Source organism: Brachyhypopomus gauderio, chromosome 5 (assembly GCF_052324685.1).
Source record: "Brachyhypopomus gauderio isolate BG-103 chromosome 5, BGAUD_0.2, whole genome shotgun sequence".
Classification (NCBI taxonomy): Eukaryota; Metazoa; Chordata; class Actinopteri; order Gymnotiformes; family Hypopomidae; genus Brachyhypopomus; species Brachyhypopomus gauderio.
The window spans coordinates 13,540,312-13,560,905 of NC_135215.1; the positions used below are offsets into that span (position 1 = coordinate 13,540,312).

At 39.2% G+C, this 20,594-nt stretch overlaps 2 protein-coding genes, 1 long non-coding RNA gene and 3 pseudogenes across 3 annotated transcripts; 1 reads left to right on the top strand and 5 right to left on the bottom strand.

Annotated features, from left to right (window-relative positions):
- Nucleotides 1-588: 588 nt before the first annotated feature.
- On the bottom strand, nt 589-3,140 carry LOC143513842 (protocadherin gamma-A5 pseudogene; annotated as a pseudogene).
- A 1,651-nt stretch (nt 3,141-4,791) lies between these two features.
- Nucleotides 4,792-6,678, top strand: LOC143513824 (uncharacterized). The gene is made up of 3 exons (XR_013130680.1): nt 4,792-4,862; nt 5,757-5,928; nt 6,554-6,678. It is a non-coding gene; the product is annotated as an uncharacterized LOC143513824 (long non-coding RNA).
- Nucleotides 6,679-7,963: 1,285 nt separating this feature from the next.
- On the bottom strand, nt 7,964-10,431 carry LOC143513847 (protocadherin alpha-10 pseudogene; annotated as a pseudogene).
- LOC143513848 (protocadherin beta-15-like) lies at nt 10,418-13,415 on the bottom strand. Its single transcript, XM_077004552.1, has 2 exons — nt 10,925-13,415; nt 10,418-10,462 (listed from the first exon to the last, which is right to left on the bottom strand). Exons 1-2 carry the CDS (start codon nt 13,280-13,282, stop codon nt 10,418-10,420), a joined length of 2,403 nt encoding a protein of 800 aa, XP_076860667.1. The 5' UTR covers nt 13,283-13,415.
- Nucleotides 13,416-14,660: 1,245 nt separating this feature from the next.
- Nucleotides 14,661-17,302, bottom strand: LOC143513825 (protocadherin alpha-8 pseudogene; annotated as a pseudogene).
- A 319-nt stretch (nt 17,303-17,621) lies between these two features.
- Nucleotides 17,622-20,464, bottom strand: LOC143513849 (protocadherin beta-6-like). Its single transcript, XM_077004554.1, has 3 exons — nt 20,157-20,464; nt 17,967-18,647; nt 17,622-17,630 (listed from the first exon to the last, which is right to left on the bottom strand). Exons 1-3 carry the CDS (start codon nt 20,325-20,327, stop codon nt 17,622-17,624), a joined length of 861 nt encoding a protein of 286 aa, XP_076860669.1. The 5' UTR covers nt 20,328-20,464.
- Nucleotides 20,465-20,594: the final 130 nt, after the last annotated feature.

Consider the following 20,594-nt stretch of genomic DNA (forward strand, 5'->3'; position numbering starts at 1 on the left):
GCTGTAGTCTCCTTGTGTATTAGTGACACCTTGAGGAAGCAATATCAGTGCGCACCTTTTCTCTTAAATATTTACCTAGTATATCAAATAAATGTGAAGCATGTATTCTTTTAGAAAAATGTATGGCACATTTAATGCGAATAGTGGTTTTATCATTAGGGATTGGGACTGTGGTGATGCTTCAGAGTAATCTGATTTTATTTGATCCTAGTGTAGTGTATGTTATATTAGTATGATATTAACAATAATATTATTAATATTATAATATAGTCTGGCAGCAAACATTTTGGATTAAAATCACATGTCAAGCCTGAATAAGTAAAAAAAAAATCACTTTAAAATGATTTTGATACTATCTCAATGTGGGTAAATTTGAAGCTGTTGATCAGCTTGTTTACTTACACATTAAAACATTTTTACAACACTGTGTTCTACAAAGTATTTCAAAGCCATGGGCTATTTAAAAACTGATATTACTGATATTTTCTCAGTTAGGGTTAGGGTTAGGGTTAAAAAGATAAATGTGAGTAAAGCAATTAATTATTAAAAATTACATAAGATGTGGTAGAAGGTGGCAATATAACCAGTTTAGTAACTGTAAAAAAAAAACACAATTCTTACCTCTCCAGATGCTCCCCTCCTGTGATCTGGTAACACTAGAGTATTCCTGTTACTGCCCGGGACGATAGTAGAACCGATACTCATTCTGGGTCCAACTAACATGTACCGTTTATCTCCAGATCTGTACTGAATACTGTGACACAGTGTCCCATCATAATTTGTATCTTGTAAGTACTTGGAGGAATAGTCTGTAGATTTGGAGCACTGCATTACAATCAACACAATGATGCTGATGACAAAAAGCACTGAAACTGATCCCAGAGTAATGATCAGATAAAATGTGACGTTGTCCTCTTCCTCTTCTTTTACTGTACTTTTAACATCAGAAGCTGCAAAAGCCTCTTTGGGCTCCACTACTTTGATAATCACAGTCGCTGTTGCTGAAAGTGAAACGTTTCCATTGTCTTTGACCAGTATGACCAGTTTATGCTGAGTCTCATCTGTTTCTGTGAATGAGCGAAGGGTCCTTATCTGTCCTGTGTAGCGGTCCAAACCAAACAGAGTGTGGTCACTTACTTCCTGCAGTGAAAATAATAACCAGCCATTGTATCCAATATCTGTGTCATAGGCTCTCACTTTAGTCACTAAATGACCTGCGTTCACATTGCGGGGAATCTCCTCCACACCTTCAGCAGAACCGTTAGCACTGACTGGATATAAGATCACTGGAACGTTGTCGTTCTGATCTAAAATGTACACGTTGACTGTGACGTTGCTGCTCAGCGGTGGTGTTCCTGAATCGGAAGCGAGCACTTGGAAATTGAACATTTTGACTGTTTCAAAATCAAAGCTTCTTAGTGCAATTATAACCCCTGTGTCTGAATTGATACTCAGAACTGAAGCCATAGCACCCGGTGCTCCATCCACTCCCAGAATCTGATACACGATCAGCGCATTCTCACTTTCATCTTTGTCAGATGCAATAACTGAGAATATAGAGCCACCCGGCAAGTTATTTTCGAATATGTAAAGTTCAAGAGGATTGTGTGAAAATTGTGGGGGATTGTCGTTCACGTCTGAGACCTCCACACTCAAAGTTCTTAAAGTTGATAAAGGAGGTTGTCCTGAGTCAACAGCAGTTATTGTGATGTCATAATGAGTGGACAGTTCTCTATCTAAATTTCCCTTAGTGACCAGCGAATACATATTTTCCTGAAAAGACAGCTTTAACTCAAAGGGCACATCATTAGAGAGACTGCACACTACTTTTCCATTAACACCAGAATCTTTATCCGTTATACTAATGAGTGAGATTACTGTGCCTGGTTTGGAATTCTCAAGAACAAAATTAGCTAGTGAGATAACTTCTATTTCTGGTTTATTATCATTTATATCAGTAACTTTTATAATTACTCTACACGTTGTTGTCATGGGGGGTTCTCCTTGGTCTGATGCAGTGACATCAGCCCTGAATATCTCTGTGTCCTCAAAGTCAACTATGCCTTTCACACGAATTTCTCCCGTGTTTTTATTCACTTCAAACGTCTCATATACCTTCTTCTTCAAGCTACTGTCAAATGCAAAAACAACCTTGCCATTCAAACCCTGATCAGCATCGGTTGCATTGGTTTTAAGCAAGAAACTTCCCACTGGAATATTTTCAGGAATTGTTACAGAGTAAACGTCTTTACTGAATACTGGTCTGTTGTCATTATTGTCAAGCACAGTTATTGAAATGTTCATAGATCCTGACCTCGGTGGATTCCCACCATCAATTGCCATCAATATTAAACTGTGCGTATTATGACGCTCTCTGTCGAGGGCTTTCTGCAATTTTAAAACTGGGATTTTATTATCCTCGCCCCCGTCCCTAATCTCGAGATCAAAATGTTCTTTATGACTCAGTTTGTATGTACGAAGGGAATTTAGTCCAGAGTCAAGATCACGAGCAGCCACTAACTGAAAATCAGCACCAATTAACGTGTTCTCTGCAATCCTCAAATTTTGCTGTTTCTCTGGGAAACTAGGAGCATGATCGTTCACATCCGCTATCTCTATTAAAACGTAATGTATTTCTAGGGGATTTTCTACCGCAATTTTTAAATTTATTAAGCAAACACTGTTGTCGCCACAAAGCTCCTCCCTGTCGATCTTCTGATGTACAGACAATATGCCATTGTTCGGATTTACCTGAAAAAGAGCGTCTTTGGATCCAGAAACAATACGGAATCGCCTATCCACCAACGTACTAACATCGAGACCCAAATCCTTGGCAATATTACCCACAATGGAGCCCTCTTTTATCTCTTCTAGAACAGAGTACTTTATCTGCGCCGAAACCAGCCTCTCAAAGCAAAGCAGAAAAGAGAAATAAAGAGCCATCCACCAGTATTTCCATCTGCGTCTTTGTTCGCCGTGATGCATTGCGAATAACGAGATTCAGTAGTCTCCAGAACAAATAGATATTTTCAGGTCAATAAATCAAAATGATATGAAGGTTAAGGTAAAGATGTTACGCAAAAGTTTCGGTTTTACGAATCCTTAGCGGTAGCCGCGGTGCTTATCATAGTCATACTAGACTAGAGGGTTTAACCTATCTCATGGTGCACGGGGTAAAAAAAAATAGCCCTTTAGGATGCTACAGCGGTGGGATGGGCTTAAAATTTACATAGATTCTTAGTAACATACTGACACCCCTCGGACTATGCACGGCATAACGAAACCAGCGGTTAATATAAAAAGGAAAATAAACGGCGACACTCCAAATTTGCAGAAAATGAAATATGTAAATGAAATGTAGGAAGGAATCAAACAGTTAAACTCTGCTGGTTACAGATAATTTGCTACTCGAAGTGATGAAGCACAGATGTATTTTAAGAAGAAATTTTCCTGCAAGGCTTAATGTAAAGGCAAAAGAGAGATAGACAGACATACTACTTAGCACCACAAAGCTTTGTGTTGATTTTACATGATCATGCAAGTTGTGAAGTATATCTGCATGTAGACTATACATACACAATGCATTTGAAGCTAAATACTTGGGTATATGTGTATCTTATGCACACCTATCCAGATAAATCAAAACACAATCCAATGCCATTATTTCAACATTATTTTAAATTTCTCTTTTGCCCCTTCAAAAGCTCTCTTCTTGTGATGTAGTACCAGTAGAAAATTCCCATTACTGCATGGGACTATAGTAGAACCGTTGCAGATTTTGTATCCAACAAACATGCACTATTTATCACTGAATCTGAACTGAATACTATCATGTAGTGTCCCATCATAATTTGTATCCTGAAAATACTTGGAGGAACATTCGTTAGATTTGGGGCACTGGATTACAAGCAGCCAGTAAGAACACATTCACTGTGGTTTCCTGCTCAATAGAAGCAATCCAGCATCAATAACAAGCCCATGAAACAAACATTTTGGTTGTCAAAACATCTGAGAACACGATCATCACCTGAACATCAGAATTAAGACCAATACTGTCGTCATAGTGCGCCAGTTCCAGTCACACAGCCGCGCCCTCAGTCTCAATCACCACATTACTAACATCTCCCTCCACCTGTTCCCCATCGGGCACTCTATTTAACTATTTAAAGCCCACCGGTACCAGTTGTCTTTGCTGCACAATCAGCTGTAAGATGGAGACAGACTCTCCCTGTGTCTGCTCACCAAGGATCATGTGGCTCAATCCTGCAACTGCCTTGTGCATTCCCAGAGCCGTTATTAAGAAACACTGTTTTCTGCGTTGTCAGCTTGTTTGTTTGTTTGTGCTTATCTAAGATGGACAATAAAGACCATCTTGCCATCTCCACGCCTCCTGTGCCTCCCCAGTCACTGTCACAACTACATCCTTGGAAGTATCTTCACATCTCAGAATCTGTTATGATATCAAATTATTTATGTACATCTCTGTCAAAGGCACAAACATAATATATAGAACCATTCAGATGATTGTTCTCAAACATATACAATTCTATAGGGTTGTGGAGAAATATTGGTCTATTATAATTTACATCCAAAATGTGCACGGTCAGAGTTTTAATGGCAGACATCATGATGTCATAATGTGATATGACCTCACAGTCTAGATGTCCCTTTGTCATTAGAGTACATGTTGTCCAGAACTGATGATCTGAATTAAAATGGTATGTTTTGTACATATGATATATGATTGTACATATAGTATAATATTTTGTTCTGTTGTCTTGTAAACTTACAGGTGTCTTCCACATCTGCTGACACTGAGAGAGAGTTCACTCTATCAGCCAGTCCTTGCCTCATTTTAATTGGTATGTATTTTGATGTACATTTTACAAGAACTTTATTTTATAACAAGAACAATGTGACTAATGAAAGAACTAGTGCAGATTACATGCCCATCTGTGTAATGGCACATTTGAAAAACTGTAATTAAGATACTGTCACGTTGAGGACCCCGGCCCCTCCCTTTTGGGCGTGTGTTTACGTTGTCCACGTGTAATCGTCTGCGTCTGTGGATCTTCGTGGTTGTGGTTGTGTCTTGTGATAATCTGTCTCACCTCTGGCTCGTCTCATAATCACGTGGGGCTAATGTGGTTTGTCTATTTAATGTGCGCTCGCGCAGTGTCCTGTGCTCGTCGTTGTCTAAAGTCTACACGTTGCCGTGTATGTTTCGTGTTGTGTGCGCTTTATGCGTTATTTGTATAAAAATAAAAGTGACGTCCTGACGCCAACCCAGGATTACGTCTCGTCCTTCGCAGCTCAGCCAAATGTCACAGATACATCTGCTCAACAAAACTAAATATACACCAACCAAGCATGATGATTATGACCATCTCCTTGTTTCCTAAAGTGTCACAGTGCAGTCATTTTCAGCACTGCAGTCACACTGATATGAGGCTGGAGTGTTAGTGTTTCTATATGGAGCTGATAAAATGGACAAACATTTTAGAAACAAGCAGGTGCTCAATGTTACATAATGTATTTTGCTAATAAAAAATAAGCTTAAGTAAAAGGTATGAAATAATTATTTTCTGCATTTGAACAGCCCCATCTAACAATCCAGGCAAATATCTTTGTCTTCCAATTTTAAAGAAATATTTTGGTAATGAGTCCAAAGTACATGGTCTCAGATGGCATTGCATAAAATAGGAAAAATAAGTCCTGGAAATGTAAACTAATTTAGTTTTTTTTTTTATATATAGGAAACGAGCCCACAACAAACTGCAAGTGGATGATCAGCATTGAGGGACATGTGGTCTGTGAGGGCATTCAGCCAACTTTTGCATCAGGGCTTGCTGCACCGTTTGCAGTGTTCTACATTTTCAACCCCCAGTATCAAGATGAAGCCTCCAAAACCCTGGAATTTATTCAAAGGTAGCTTTTACTGAACGCAAATTACATATAGTACTAAGTTCAGCAGTAATGTATGTAGTGGTGAAAGTTAAGATAATTTTAAGGCCTTATTGAAGAGGAGTTCCCACTCCATGTTGACCAGTGTGAGACAATAATTGCAACACTTCAGTGCAAAGGTTATTGGATGTATAGGATGACCAGATGTTTAACAACACTGAAGTTCCACTAATATTTGATTCTGGTTTGAGTAATTTTGTGAGTTTTATTGTAAAAATCTTTGAGGTGTTATCATGTTCTTGAATTTGTCCAACTGGTCTCTAATTTACCTTAACCATGTATAATTGGCTTGTATAACCAGTGCAATTTTTAACAGCTTCTTTCGTCTGATGAAAGTCTTTCTGGAATTTGGCTATTTAATGGCGAACTCTGAACTGCAGATGTTTTTCACTACATTTAAGGCTGCGACTTGAATACAAAACATTTCTAAAACATCACTGGTGTTCCTTGAAATGATTGTCAGTTTGCGGTTAACATTGCTTTTTCCTAACCAATCAAACATATATTTCCAGTTATCAGACAAATGAGACAGTATTTGACACAAATGCTTTTTCTTTTTTTTATAAACGGTTCATCGGTATAAATCCAGAAAGAGGAAGCAAGACACCCCATGGAAAGGTCATCTCCAAGAGAACTGGAAAGATAGTTCAGAAAAGGGCTGCGAGTGTGAACCCACATGTTGCCACGCTGTTGAAAAACTTGCTGGACTTTGAGTGGGACTTCATCTAGGTAGGTCACAGTTGTCTTGTAGCTGTGATGTCTTTTTATTATGTGCTTGTTTCGGGTCCAGTAAAACAACATGCTAAAACTTTGTCTTTAAGCTTTATATTAGTACTTCCAGGAACACCATAGCAGCCTCCTAACAACACCCAACTATCTTGACAGTAGTATTAAACGTTTTCCTTCAAGCACTTAAGGGTGCTTAAAAGAAACCACAGTAAAAGCAATACTTCACTTACAAAAGGGTGTAAAGTTGTTTAAATACCTTAAATACCACAATCACAATTCAACTACTTGAAATACTACTTTACTTCTGATACTCCCTCAAAAATAGTAAAAGACAACTGTTCTTCAATCTTCTTGGTTTAACTACATCAAGTACTGTCTTCTTTTTCAAGGTGAACCAAGCACACATTTCTGAAAATATAACCTTTTCTAGTTTCTGGTTGGCTTTATTTTATATTTTACCATTTTTTGACATTTCTGCTCAATGTCTTTGTTGTTTTATAGATATTTGTCATCGGTGATGGAGGATATCAGCACATTGAAATTTGTATGTTTTTTCACTGTTTGCTCTCTAATTTTTTGGCCCTTATACTTCCAGAAGGTTAAAACCAGCACTACAGTTTTCTTGAAGCCATTTTAAGTTAGCACTAGACTGTTCTTGATTCTGTTGCACTATACACTCTCCGTGCTGCTGTAAGTCAATGCTGCCCTTTGTTATTGTGTGCCACTGCTTGTGAGGCAAATAAAACTGAGCATCTTATGCTCAAGAGTGCAGTAAAGTCTGTCATTAATTCAGGTGTACAAATAATTAAGGACCTTAAATAAACTACAGCAATATCTGGAAATCTACTTTTGTATTTGTGGGCATCCAACATATCCAACACTGTTTTATTACAATACAGCCACAGGATAATAGCAGCAATGTACTGTAAACTTACCATAAATACACAGTTAGTTTACTGTGATATACTGTAATTCAATTTACAGGACAATACTGTTAAAATAAATTACAGTAGATGCACTGTAAAATAACAGTAAAATGCTGGCGTCTCTGCTGCCAGTATTTTACTGTTAATTTACAGTGAAATTTTTAATACCAATGAACAATGCAATGCAAAGCAAGATGAGCTGAGGTCACTCTGCAGCAGTGACCTTTGACCAGTTAAATAAAGGTGATATTTATGTATGAATATGCACTTGATAACTACTTATTAATATTCATTTAAAGCAGTAAGTATAGTCAATGAATGTGGTATTATAAAAAGCTTTAAAATTAATATAAATTTTCTCTTCTTACCTCTCCAGACGGTCTCCTCCGGTAATCTGGTACCACTAGAGTATTCCCATTACTGCCCGGGACTATAGTAGAACCGATACTCATTCTGGGTCCAACTAACATGTACCGTTTATCTCCAGATCTGTACTGAATACTGTGACACAGTGTCCCATCATAATTTGTATCTTGTAAATACTTGGAGGAATAGTCTGTAGATTTGGAGCACTGCATTACAATCAACACGATGATACTGATGACAAAAAGCACTGAAACTGATCCCAGAGTAATGATCAGATAAAATGTGACATTGTCCTCTTCCTCTTCTTTTACTGTACTTTTAATATCAGAAGCTGCAAAAGCCTCTTTGGGCTCCACTACTTTGATAATTACAGTCGCTGTTGCTGAAAGTGAAATGTTTCCATTGTCTTTGACCAGTATGACCAGTTTATGTTGAGTCTCATCTGTTTCTGTGAACGAGCGAAGGGTCCTTATCTGTCCTGTGTAGCGGTCCAAACCAAACAGAGTGTGGTCACTTACTTCCTGCAGTGAAAATAATAACCAGCCATTGTATCCTATGTCTGCGTCATAGGCTCTCACTTTAGTCACCAAATGACCTGCATTCACATTGTGGGGAATCTCCTCCACACCTTCAGCAGAACCGTTAGCACTGACTGGATATAAGATCACTGGAACGTTGTCGTTCTGGTCCAGAATGAACACGTTCACTGTGACGTTGCTGCTCAGCGGCGGACTTCCAGTGTCGGTAGCGCGCACTTGGAATTGGAACGTTTTGATCGCTTCAAAATCAAAGCTCCTTAGCGCATGAATGACACCCGATTCTGAATTAATATTCAGAAATGAAGCGGAGTCACCTGAAGCTCCATTTCCTGCCAGAATCTGATACGAGATCAGCGCATTCTCATTTTCATCTTCGTCATATGCGTTCACTGAGAAAATAGAGCCACCCAGCAAGTTATTTTCATATATGTAAAGTTCAAGCGGGCTGTGCGTAAATTGTGGGGGATTGTCGTTCATGTCTAAGACATCCACGCTTAAAGTTTTGAAAGCTGATAAAGGAGGCTGTCCTAAGTCAACGGCTGTTACTATAATGTCGTAATGTGCAGACAGCTCTCTATCCAAATTCCCTTTCGTGACCACCGAATACATATTTTCCTGAAAAGATGGTTTTAACTCAAAAGGTACATTGTCAGAGAGTTTACATGCTACTTTTCCGTTAATACCGGAATCTTTATCCATTATACTAATTAGTGAGACTACAGTTCCAGGTTTGGAATTTTCAGGTACCAGAGTGGAAAGTGATGTCACTTCTATTTCTGGCTTGTTATCATTTATATCAGTAACCTTTATAAGTACTCTACAGTTTGTTGTCATAGGGGGTTCTCCTCGGTCAGACGCAATCACATCAGCCCTGTGTATTTCCGTGTCCTCAAAGTCAACCATGCCTTTCACGCGAATTTATCCGGTATTTTCAACCACTTCAAACGTTTCATCGACCTTTTTCTTTAAATTGCTGACGAAATAAAATAGGATTTCGCCATTTGAACCCAAATCAGCATCGGTAGCATTGATTTTTATCAATACATTGTCCTTTGGGATATTTTCAGGAATTGTCACAGAGTAAACATCTTTACTGAATATCGGCCTGTTGTCATTGGTGTCAAGCACAGTGATTGAAATGTTCATAGCTTCTGATTTCGGTGGATTTCCGCCATCGACTGCAGTTAATATTAAATAATGAGTGTCATGGTGCTCCCTGTCAAGGGGTTTCTGCAATTTCAGTATCGGAATTTTATTGTCCTCTCCGCCGTCTCGAATCTCGAGATCAAAATGTTCATTATGACTCAATTTGTACGTACGAAGAGAGTTTGCACCAAAATCTGGATCGCGAGCAGCCACCAGCTGGAAATCAGCACCAATTAACGCATTTTCTGCAATTCTCAAACTTTGTTCTTTCTCTGGGAATACTGGAGCATGATCGTTCACGTCAATTATCTCGATACTCACATAATGTATTTCGAGAGGATCTTCCACTGCAATTTTTATATTCATCAAACAGGCACTGTTATCTCTACATACCTCTTCTCTGTCGATTATTTTGTTAACATACAGGGCGCCATTGTTCGGATTTATCTGAAAAAGGGCGTCTTTAGATCCAGAAACGATGCGGAAACGTCTGTCCACCAACGTATTGACATCAAGACCTAAATCCTTCGCAACATTACCAATCACGGATCCTGCTTTTATCTCCTCTAAAACGGAGTACTTTGTCTGTGCTGAAACCAGTCCCTCGAAGCAGAGCAGCAAGGAAAGACGCAGAGCAATCCGCCAGTATTCCGATCTGCGTCTCTGTTCGCCGTAGCCCATCCCGAGCTCTTACACACAAATATTTTTCTTAGGATTAAACCATTAAACTGGTATGAGGACAAAGTCTCACATAAATGATTCTTTACCCGCGTTCGTTCTGTTCACCATGCTCTTTCACAACACAGTTTAAGACAGAATGTGTTCTAGAGAACAAAAAGAGCCACCAGAAATCTAAATGGGTCGAGCTTAACGTCTGTATCGTTTCCGGTGACATGCTGACACCTCATGGACAATACACAGACTGAAAACAGCGAATGTTGAGAAAGGCTACTACTAAAACATCTTACAAACAACAAAATAAGATGTGTAAATGTAACTAATTCAGTTGAACTTTGTAATCACCAAGGAATATGTGAGAAATTGGTATTTTTTAGCTGCTTTACCTATGAAGAATAGCTTGGTGTAAGACTTGGTGTAAATGCAAATATTAGGTTGGACTATTTCAGCACCATGGAGAGCTCAACATTTCAGCTGTTCATGCAGACGTTCTTGCACAGACAGCCTAACAATCAAAACCCAACAATATTAATGAAGACTGTAAGAGTAAACTAAGTAATGAAATACATTTCTTACCTCTCCAGAAACTCTTCTCCTTCTGTCTGGTACCACTAGAGTATTCGCATTACTGCCCGGGACGATAGTAGAACCGATACTCATTCTGGGTCCAACTAACATGTACCGTTTATCTCCAGATCTGTACTGAATACTGTGACACAGTGTCCCATCATAATTTGTATCTTGTAAATACTTGGAGGAATAGTCTGTAGATTTGGAGCACTGCATTACAATCAACACGATGATGCTGATGACAAAAAGCACTGAAACGGATCCCAGAGTAATGATCAGATAAAATGTGACGTTGTCCTCTTCCTCTTCTTTTACTGTACTTTTAACATCAGAAGCTGCAAAAGCCTCTTTGGGCTCCACTACTTTGATAATCACAGTCGCTGTTGCTGAAAGTGAAACGTTTCCATTGTCTTTGACCAGTATGACCAGTTTATGCTGAGTCTCATCTGTTTCTGTGAATGAGCGAAGGGTCCTTATCTGTCCTGTGTAGCGGTCCAAACCAAACAGAGTGTGGTCACTTACTTCCTGCAGTGAAAATAATAACCAGCCATTGTATCCTATATCTGCGTCATAGGCTCTCACTTTAGTCACCAAATGACCTGCGTTCACATTGCGGGGAATCTCCTCCACACCTTCAGCAGAACCATTAGCACTGACTGGATATAGGATCACTGGAACGTTGTCGTTCTGATCCAGTATGAACACTTTCACTGTGACGTTGCTGCTCAGTGGAGGAGTTCCAGAGTCTGTAGCGAGCACGTGAAACTGAAACATTTTGGTTGTTTCAAAGTCAAAACGTTTGAGCGCATGAACAATGCCGGAATCAGAATTAATATTGACAGATGCTGCGTTGTTGGAAGCCTCTTCACCTCTCAGAATCTGATATGATATCAAAGAATTTTCATGTACATCTCTGTCAGAGGCGCTAACTGAAAATATAGAAGCACCTGGAATATTGTTCTCAAACATATACAATTCAATAGGGTTGTGGAGAAATATTGGTCTGTTATCATTTACATCCGAAATCTGCACGCTCAGAGTTTTAATGGTGGACAAAGGAGGTTGACCTAAATCTGTGGCGGTTATTGTGATGTCATAATATGATATGAGCTCGCGGTCTAGTTTTCCCTTTGTCACTAATGAGTACATGTTATCCCGAACAGATGGTTTTAATTCAAATGGTATGTTTCCTGAAAGAGCGCACATAACTTTTCCATTTATACCAGTGTCTCTGTCATTAACACTAATGAGAGATACTACAGTCCCGGGTCTTGTATTCTCAGGAATAATGCTCGACAGAGAGGTGACTTCAATGACTGGCTTATTGTCATTTACATCTATTATTTTTATTATAACTCGACAATCAGTGGTCAAACGTGGCTGTCCGTTGTCTGTCGCTTGAATGTCTAGCTTGTAAATAGTATTCTTTTCAAAGTCTACTTCATCTTTTACACGAATTTCACCTGTTACATTATTTAAAGTAAAAATGTCAAACGCGTTCCGGTTTTGGTCAGTACCGAAAACATAAGCCACTTCACCATTTGGACCGTCATCATAATCGGTGGCCTGTATTTTCAGCACTAACGTTCCAATGGGTGTGTTTTCATTCAACGTTGCAGAATAAACATCTTGACTAAACACAGGACGGTTGTCATTAACGTCAAGAACAACAACAGTTATATTTAGTGTACCTGACATTTGTGGATTTCCACCATCGATAGCAGTTAAAATTAAATTATGCTCGTATTTGTTCTCGCGGTCGAGAGGCTTCTGTAAAACCAGGAAGGGAAGTTTATCGTCTCCCATGTCTCTTATTTCCAAATCAAAATGTTCGTTTTGGCTTAATTTATACAACCGCACAGTATTATCTCCAATATCAGGGTCACGAGCTGCTTGCAACTGAAAACGGGTGCCTTGAACAGTTGATTCAGCTATTTCCAATCGTTTCTCTTTTTCAGTGAATTCAGGTGAGTGGTCATTCACATCTGTAACTTCAATCTCTATGTAATGAATCTCAAGTGGAGATTCAAACACCATTTTCAAATTTACCAGGCAAGGCAGATTTCCATCACATATTGTCTCTCTGTCGATTTTCTTTCGAAGGTACAACACGCCATTGTTCGTATTTAACTCAAAAAGACCGTCACCAGAACCAGAAACAATACGAAGCCGTCTCTGGACCAATGTACTGGCATCAAGACCCAAATCCTTTGCAATATTTCCTACAACGGAGCCCTCTTTCACTTCCTCCAAAATAGAGTATCTTATCTGAGCCGAAACCTCTTTCCTTATATACAGGAGCAAACAAAACCGCAGTACAATCCACCAGTACTCCCATCTCCGCCTTTGTCTGTAGTCATCCATGACGAAAAATGCACTTTGAAGACAAGATCAAAGCTTCCGCAGAATAATCATTTCACAAGAATGGTCGTCGAACGCGAAGAGAAAGATAATTCATTTCGAAATATCATAAACTGTTATGGTACTTCAGTTCAGCTAATCGTGGTCTCCCTCACACACTGTGGGTGTTAGGGGATTGGAAGGGACAGCTTTTTAATTTTATACTTGTGTACTACTGACTCCTTGAGGCCCATCCTATGAATGCAATGTTAAGAAGAAAAATTAATGATATCGAATCGGAATCAGAAAAAGCGACTACCACAAGCTTAGCGGGCTATTCGTAAATTCTACAAATGCTAACATGCAAGTACAAAAGTAATTTATATCTTTTGTAAGGTATTTGGACTGTATGATGATAACGAAAATAGCTATAGAAAAATAGTATTCGCCTGGGAGCCACATCATCTTTAAAGTAGAAGTCAGATGAAGATTATGTATTGGTGCCTTTTTATCAAAATACAGGTTTTATAGAAAGGCACAGGGTGACAACACTTAATTATCATGGGTATGAAGACAGACGGGATGATATACGAGTAGGTACCTGTGTGGTCTGGAAGAAATGTACAAGAACACGTACTTCAATATAACAATAAAACGGTACACTCGATGTACATATGTAATACAAGGACGTCCACTAGATGTCACAATACGCTTAGATAAAAATTCAATATGACCACGTGTCTAGTATTTAAGAGACTACGTCATACCTTAAGTAAATAAAAATCACTAGACATTAAAACTAAATTGGCTAAACATTGTAATACTGGAGAGCTACAGTTGGCTACATGATGGGCGTTACGTAAACACAGAAATTTAGTAACATCTTTCACAGAAACAACTGTATTAGTGGCTGATCGCTGAACCACCAAACTAATATTGACCCTGTGTTGGACAAGCGTGCTTGATGATCTATCACTCACTACTATACACAAGTAAACCTCAAAACAAAGAAACCCTGGGAAAAGGAGCCCAATAATAATCTATGTGATAGGAACAAATTACAGTCCTAATAAGCTCTGGTCGGCAGGTAGTTCCATCATTAAGATGACACAGGCTCTGCCTTCTATACATACAATAAATTGACAATAGCTTACATACCACCGTTATTGAAACCACTTAAATCATATTCGGTACATATCGATATCCTGCTACCTGTCTGCCAGTCTGTATCTTAAAATTATTATTACTAGTAGAACTCTATGGAAGTAAATAAAGTGGATATTCATGCCTATGCAATTTGAAAAAACAAGACCTTTACGTCCCATCAATAACAGTGGAACAGAAGCAACAAAACAAATGCAGAGAACACAGAAAACACAGCCGTTCTAAATTACCACTAAGTTCATTTTTAAAAGATTCATAAAACTTGCACGTCAGCAATGGAACTGTGGACCAAAAGAAAACAGTCTTCAGTAATTAACCAAAATACCAGAAAAATATGACTAACAGTGCTTACCTCTCCAGAAGGTCTCCTCCTGTGATCTGGTACCACTAGAGTATTCCTGTTACTGCCCGGGACTATAGTAGAACCGATACTCATTCTGGGTCCAACTAACATGTACCGTTTGTCTCCGGATCTGTACTGAATACTGTGACACAGTGTCCCATCATAATTTGTATCTTGTAAATACTTAGAGGAATAGTCTGTAGATTTGGAGCACTGCATTACAATCAACACGATGATGCTGATGACAAAAAGCACTGAAACTGATCCCAGAGTAATGATCAGATAAAATGAGACGTTGTCCTCTTCCTCTTCTTTTACTGTACTTTTAACATCAGAAGCTGCAAAAGCCTCTTTGGGCTCCACAACTTTGATAATCACAGTCGCTGTTGCTGAAAGTGAAACGTTTCCATTGTCTTTGACCAGTATGACCAGTTTATGCTGAGTCTCATCTGTTTCTGTGAATGAGCGAAGGGTCCTTATCTGCCCTGTGTAGCGGTCCAAACCAAACAGAGTGTGGTCACTTACTTCCTGCAGTGAAAATAATAACCAGCCATTGTATCCTATATCTGCGTCATAGGCTCTCACTTTAGTCACCAAATGACCTGCGTTCACATTGTGGGGAATCTCCTCCACACCTTCAGCAGAACCGTTAGCACTGACTGGATATAAGATCACTGGAACGTTGTCGTTCTGATCCAGTATGAACACGTTCACTGTGACGTTGCTGCTGAGAGGTGGGTTTCCAGAGTCTGTAGCGAGCACGTGGAACTGAAAAGTTTTGGTTGTTTCAAAGTCAAAGTTCTTTAATGCATAAATTGCACCTGTTTCAGAATTAATATTAATGAAAGATGCAAAATCATTTCTTGTTCCGTCACCTCTAATAATTTGGTAATGTATTGCAGCATTTTCGTTTAAGTCTTTATCTATGGCACTAACAGAAAATATGGACAAACTAGGGGAGTTGTTTTCAGCCAAGTATAACTCAAGAGGGCTCTCAGGAAATTCTGGTCTGTTGTCATTGGCATCTGAGATCTGCACACTTATCATCTTCACTGAAGACAGGGGAGGGTGTCCCAGGTCTGTGGCTGTTATTGTGATCTCATAATGAGATGTAAGTTCTCTGTCCAAGAGTCCATTTGTCACCAAGGAATACATGTTGTCTTTAAATGATGGCTTCAGCTCAAATGGTACATTGTCTGATATGCTACAAAACACTTTCCCATTGACATTGGAGTCCTTGTCACTTACACTGATGAGAGAAATTACAGTTCCTATTTTTGAGTTTTCTTCTACAACGTCTGTCAGGGAGGTAACGTCTATCTCTGGATTGTTGTCATTTAGGTCAATTACTTGGATGACAATTCTACAACTGCTTGACTTAGGTGGTTGCCCTTTATCTGAAGCAATTATGCCAAATCTGTAAACACTATATATTTCAAAATCTACCTTGCCCTGTATTCTAACTTCTCCAGTATTTATATCTAAAGCAAATTTGTCAAATATGTGTTTGTCAATGTTTTTAACAAATGAATAAACAATTTCACCATTCTGACCTTCATCTATATCAGTGGCATTAACTTTAATAATAACAGCCCCAACAGGTGAGTTTTCTTCTACTGTAACAGAATAAAGTTCCTGAGTGAATTTCGGCCTGTTGTCATTGTCGTCCAGAACTGTAATGTTAATGTTGATGCACGCTGACCGTGGCGGATTTCCGCCGTCAATGGCGGTCAATATCAAATTATGTCTGTTTTGCTTCTCCCTGTCCAATGACTGACGCACCTTTAGAATAGGGATTTTCCGCTCTCCCCCGTTGTCCCGAAGTTCAAGTTCAAAATATTCTGTCTGGCTTAATTTGTATAATTTAACTGAATTTGTGCCAAAATCAGGATCCTGTGCTGTCTGAAGCTGAAAATCCTCCTCGGGCGGACTCGATTCGCGTATTTCAAGCAGCTGGTCTTTTTCAGTAAATGCAGGCGAATTGTCGTTTATATCTGTAATTTCAACCTCCACGTAATGGATTTCCAGAGGATTCTCAACAACGATTTTCAAATTAATCAAGCACATGCTATTGCTATCACATATCTCTTCTCTGTCGATTTTTTTACGAATATATAAAAGGCCGTTTATCTCGTTTACCTGAAAGACCGCATCTTCGGATCCGGAAACAATACGGAAACGTCTGTCCACTAAAGTGCGGACATCAGCTCCCAAATCTTTAGCAATATTTCCCACGACTGTTCCCTCTTTTGTCTCCTCTGGAATGGAGTACTTTATCTGAGCTAAAACATGCTCCTGGAAGAACACAAGCAAAGTGAAACACAATGCCAATCCACTGGAATCCCATTTTCGCCTTTGTCTTCCGTCTCCCCTCGTCAAGGAAGCCATTAGTACAATAAGGGAAAAGCGTATCTTTAATCACTTCCTAGATCTATTTTTACACACTGCATCTAACGCCGAATTCATCATGTTCCCTTATCGTCAAATACGCATCCTAGTATAGTAAAAGGTAAAGCTTGCAATCAGACACTAATAGCCGCTTTCTCGGTGGGCTGAAATAGTCCGACGCAAGACGACGCAAAGGGGAAGGGTCGGTATTTTATAAGGTTTTCTAGTATAACACTGCCACCGCGAGGTTTCCAAGAAGCAGAGTGTATTGTATTTGTGGTTAGTGAATATTTTCTTTAGTTCTTTGAATATTTCATCGTCTACCTAATGTACACAAACAGCAAACACACAGACGCTCAAACTCGTGTGTTTTGTAGATGCAATTGTTGAAAAAAAAAAAAACGAAATTGTCTTAGTATAGATTTTCTACAATTCGGAAAATTTGCCAACTTTCTAAAATAAGAGTTGTCACTCTTTCTATGGAAAATATGATAGTGTACGGATTTATCTAAGTTCATTAAATGGAACAATCAATTGTACAAATAAACTGATAAAATTAACAGTGTATTTTGTCTACAGCGGGTTTCTATAAATAGTTCTGACTAGCTCCAACGTGATTACAAGTTCAGTGCCACATATGTGTACATTTCTTCTATATTGTCGGATTTCTTTTACATTATGGAAGAAAATGTTTAACAAAATAAAGTCGCAGTACAAAATGAACCAAAGCGCAAACAGTACGAACACTTTCAGTTTCATGGCGAGATGCAAATCTCACCCACTCAAATATTTAATTAACTGAAAATTTCTTACCTCTCCAGAAGGTCTCCTCCTGGTATCTGGTACCACTAGAGTATTCCCATTACTGCCCGGGACTATAGTAGAACCAATACTCATTCTGGGTCCAACTAACATGTACCGTTTGTCTCCAGATCTGTACTGAATACTGTGACACAGTGTCCCATCATAATTTGTATCTTGTAAATACTTAGAGGAATAGTCTGTAGATTTGGAGCACTGCATTACAATCAACACGATGATGCTGATGACAAAAAGCACTGAAACTGATCCCAGAGTAATGATCAGATAAAATGTGACGTTGTCCTCTTCCTCTTCTTTTACTGTACTTTTAACATCAGAAGCTGCAAAAGCCTCTTTGGGCTCCACTACTTTGATAATCACAGTCGCTGTTGCTGAAAGTGAAACGTTTCCATTGTCTTTGACCAGTATGACCAGTTTATGCTGAGTCTCATCTGTTTCTGTGAATGAGCGAAGGGTCCTTATCTGTCCTGTGTAGCGGTCCAAACCAAACAGAGTGTGGTCACTTACTTCCTGCAGTGAAAATAATAACCAGCCGTTGTATCCTATATCTGCGTCATAGGCTCTCACTTTAGTCACCAAATGACCTGCGTTCACATTGCGGGGAATCTCCTCCACACCTTCAGCAGAACCGTTAGCACTGACTGGATATAAGATCACTGGAACGTTGTCGTTCTGGTCAAGAATGAACACATTAACTGTAAGATTGCTACTGAGCGGAGGAGATCCTAAATCTGTAGCGAGAACTTGAAAGCGGTACGTTTTCGCTAGTTCAAAGTCAAAGCTTTTTAGCGCATAAATAACACCGGTATCAGAATTCATATTCAAGAACGTCGACACGTCACGGAGTGTCGCGTCGCCTCTTACGATTTGATAAGTAACTGCTGCATTTTCATTCAAATCTTTGTCGGTAGCGCTCACCGAGAATATAGACAACCCCGGTACATTGTTTTCAGTCAAATAAAGCTCCAGGGGATTTTGAGGAAATTCTGGAATGTTGTCATTAACATCTGATACCAACACACTTAAAGTTTTCAAAGTGGACAAAGAAGGGTGACCCAAGTCTTTTGCTGTTAACACGATGTCAAACTGGGAATCGCGCTCTCTATCCAAGTGTCCCTTAGTAATTAGTGAATACATATTATCCTCAATCGATGACTTTAGCTCAAATGGCACATCATTTGATAGGCTACAAACGATTTTACCATTAATCCCCGAATCTTTATCAGTAACGCTAATCAGAGAAATAACAGTTCCAGGTTTCGAATCCTCTGGGACATTATTCAAGATAGAGGTAACTTCTATTTCGGGTTTATTATCGTTCACGTCAATTATCCTGATGATAACTCTACAATCTACAGATAATGGAGGCTGGCCTTTGTCGGAAGCCTGTATATTTAATCTATATATTTGACTGTCTTCAAAATCTATTTCTTTCGTCACCCGCACTTCTCCAGTGACGCGATGCACCTGAAAAATGTCTTGTATATTATTATTTGTATTTGTTCCCCACGAATACTCGACCTCTCCATTATTACCATCGTCCGGATCAGTCGCATTCACTTTCAGTATAATAGTTCCAACAGAAACGTTCTCATATAAGGACGTCGAATACACGTCTTGGCTACACACAGGCTGATTATCATTAGTATCGAGGACTGTAATGGTTATTTTAAGATTGCCGGATTGAGGTGGATTGCCACCGTCTATGGCCATTAAAATTAAATTATGATTAATAGCGCTTTCCCTATCCAAATATTTCTGCAAGACGAGGGACGGAAGGCTGTCCTCATCACCGTCTCTCAATTCCAAAGAAAAATGTTCATTTTGACTAAGTTTGTATCTACGAATTGAATTGGTACCGACATCTGGATCCCGTGCCGGCTGTAAATCAAATCGCGCACCTGGAGCTTTATTTTCTGCAATCTCTAAGTGAAGATGGCTGTCTACAAAAGTGGGAGCGTGATCGTTTATATCAATAATTTCAACTCCAATGTAATGGATTTCAAGAGGATTTTCAACAGCAATCTTAAGGTTTACCAAACAGACGTTATTGTTGTCACAAATCTCTTCTCTGTCCACTTCCCTTTGAACATATAAGACGCCATTGTTCTGGTTTACCTCGAAAAGAGCATCTTTAGACCCAGAAACGATACGGAACCGTCTTTCCACCAAAGTACTGACCTCGAGACTCAGATCTTTAGCAATATTTCCCACAACTGATCCTTCTTTCATCTGTTCGGGAACAGAGTATCTTTTTTGAGCCCACATCTCCTCCACGAAGCACAACAGCAAACAGAAACGTAAAACAGTCCACCGCTGCTCCCATCTCCGTCTTTGTCCACGGTCAGCCATCGCAGACGAAAAAATCAAATTAATCGAAAACTAAATCATCGATAGCTTCCACTGATCAGCGCTAACGCGTTTTAAATGTAGAAGAAACGGTCCACTCAACGCCACAAAACAAATCGTTGCTTATCGCAGACATCTCGCACGAGCTCCCATCCGAACAAAACAACATTAGGTTTCCCAGTAGCCAGTAGTCTAAGTCTTATGTCTAAATAATATCCTGAGGTAACAGTGACACCGCGTGCCAGCCCCTCACTGCGTCGGTAAGAATGG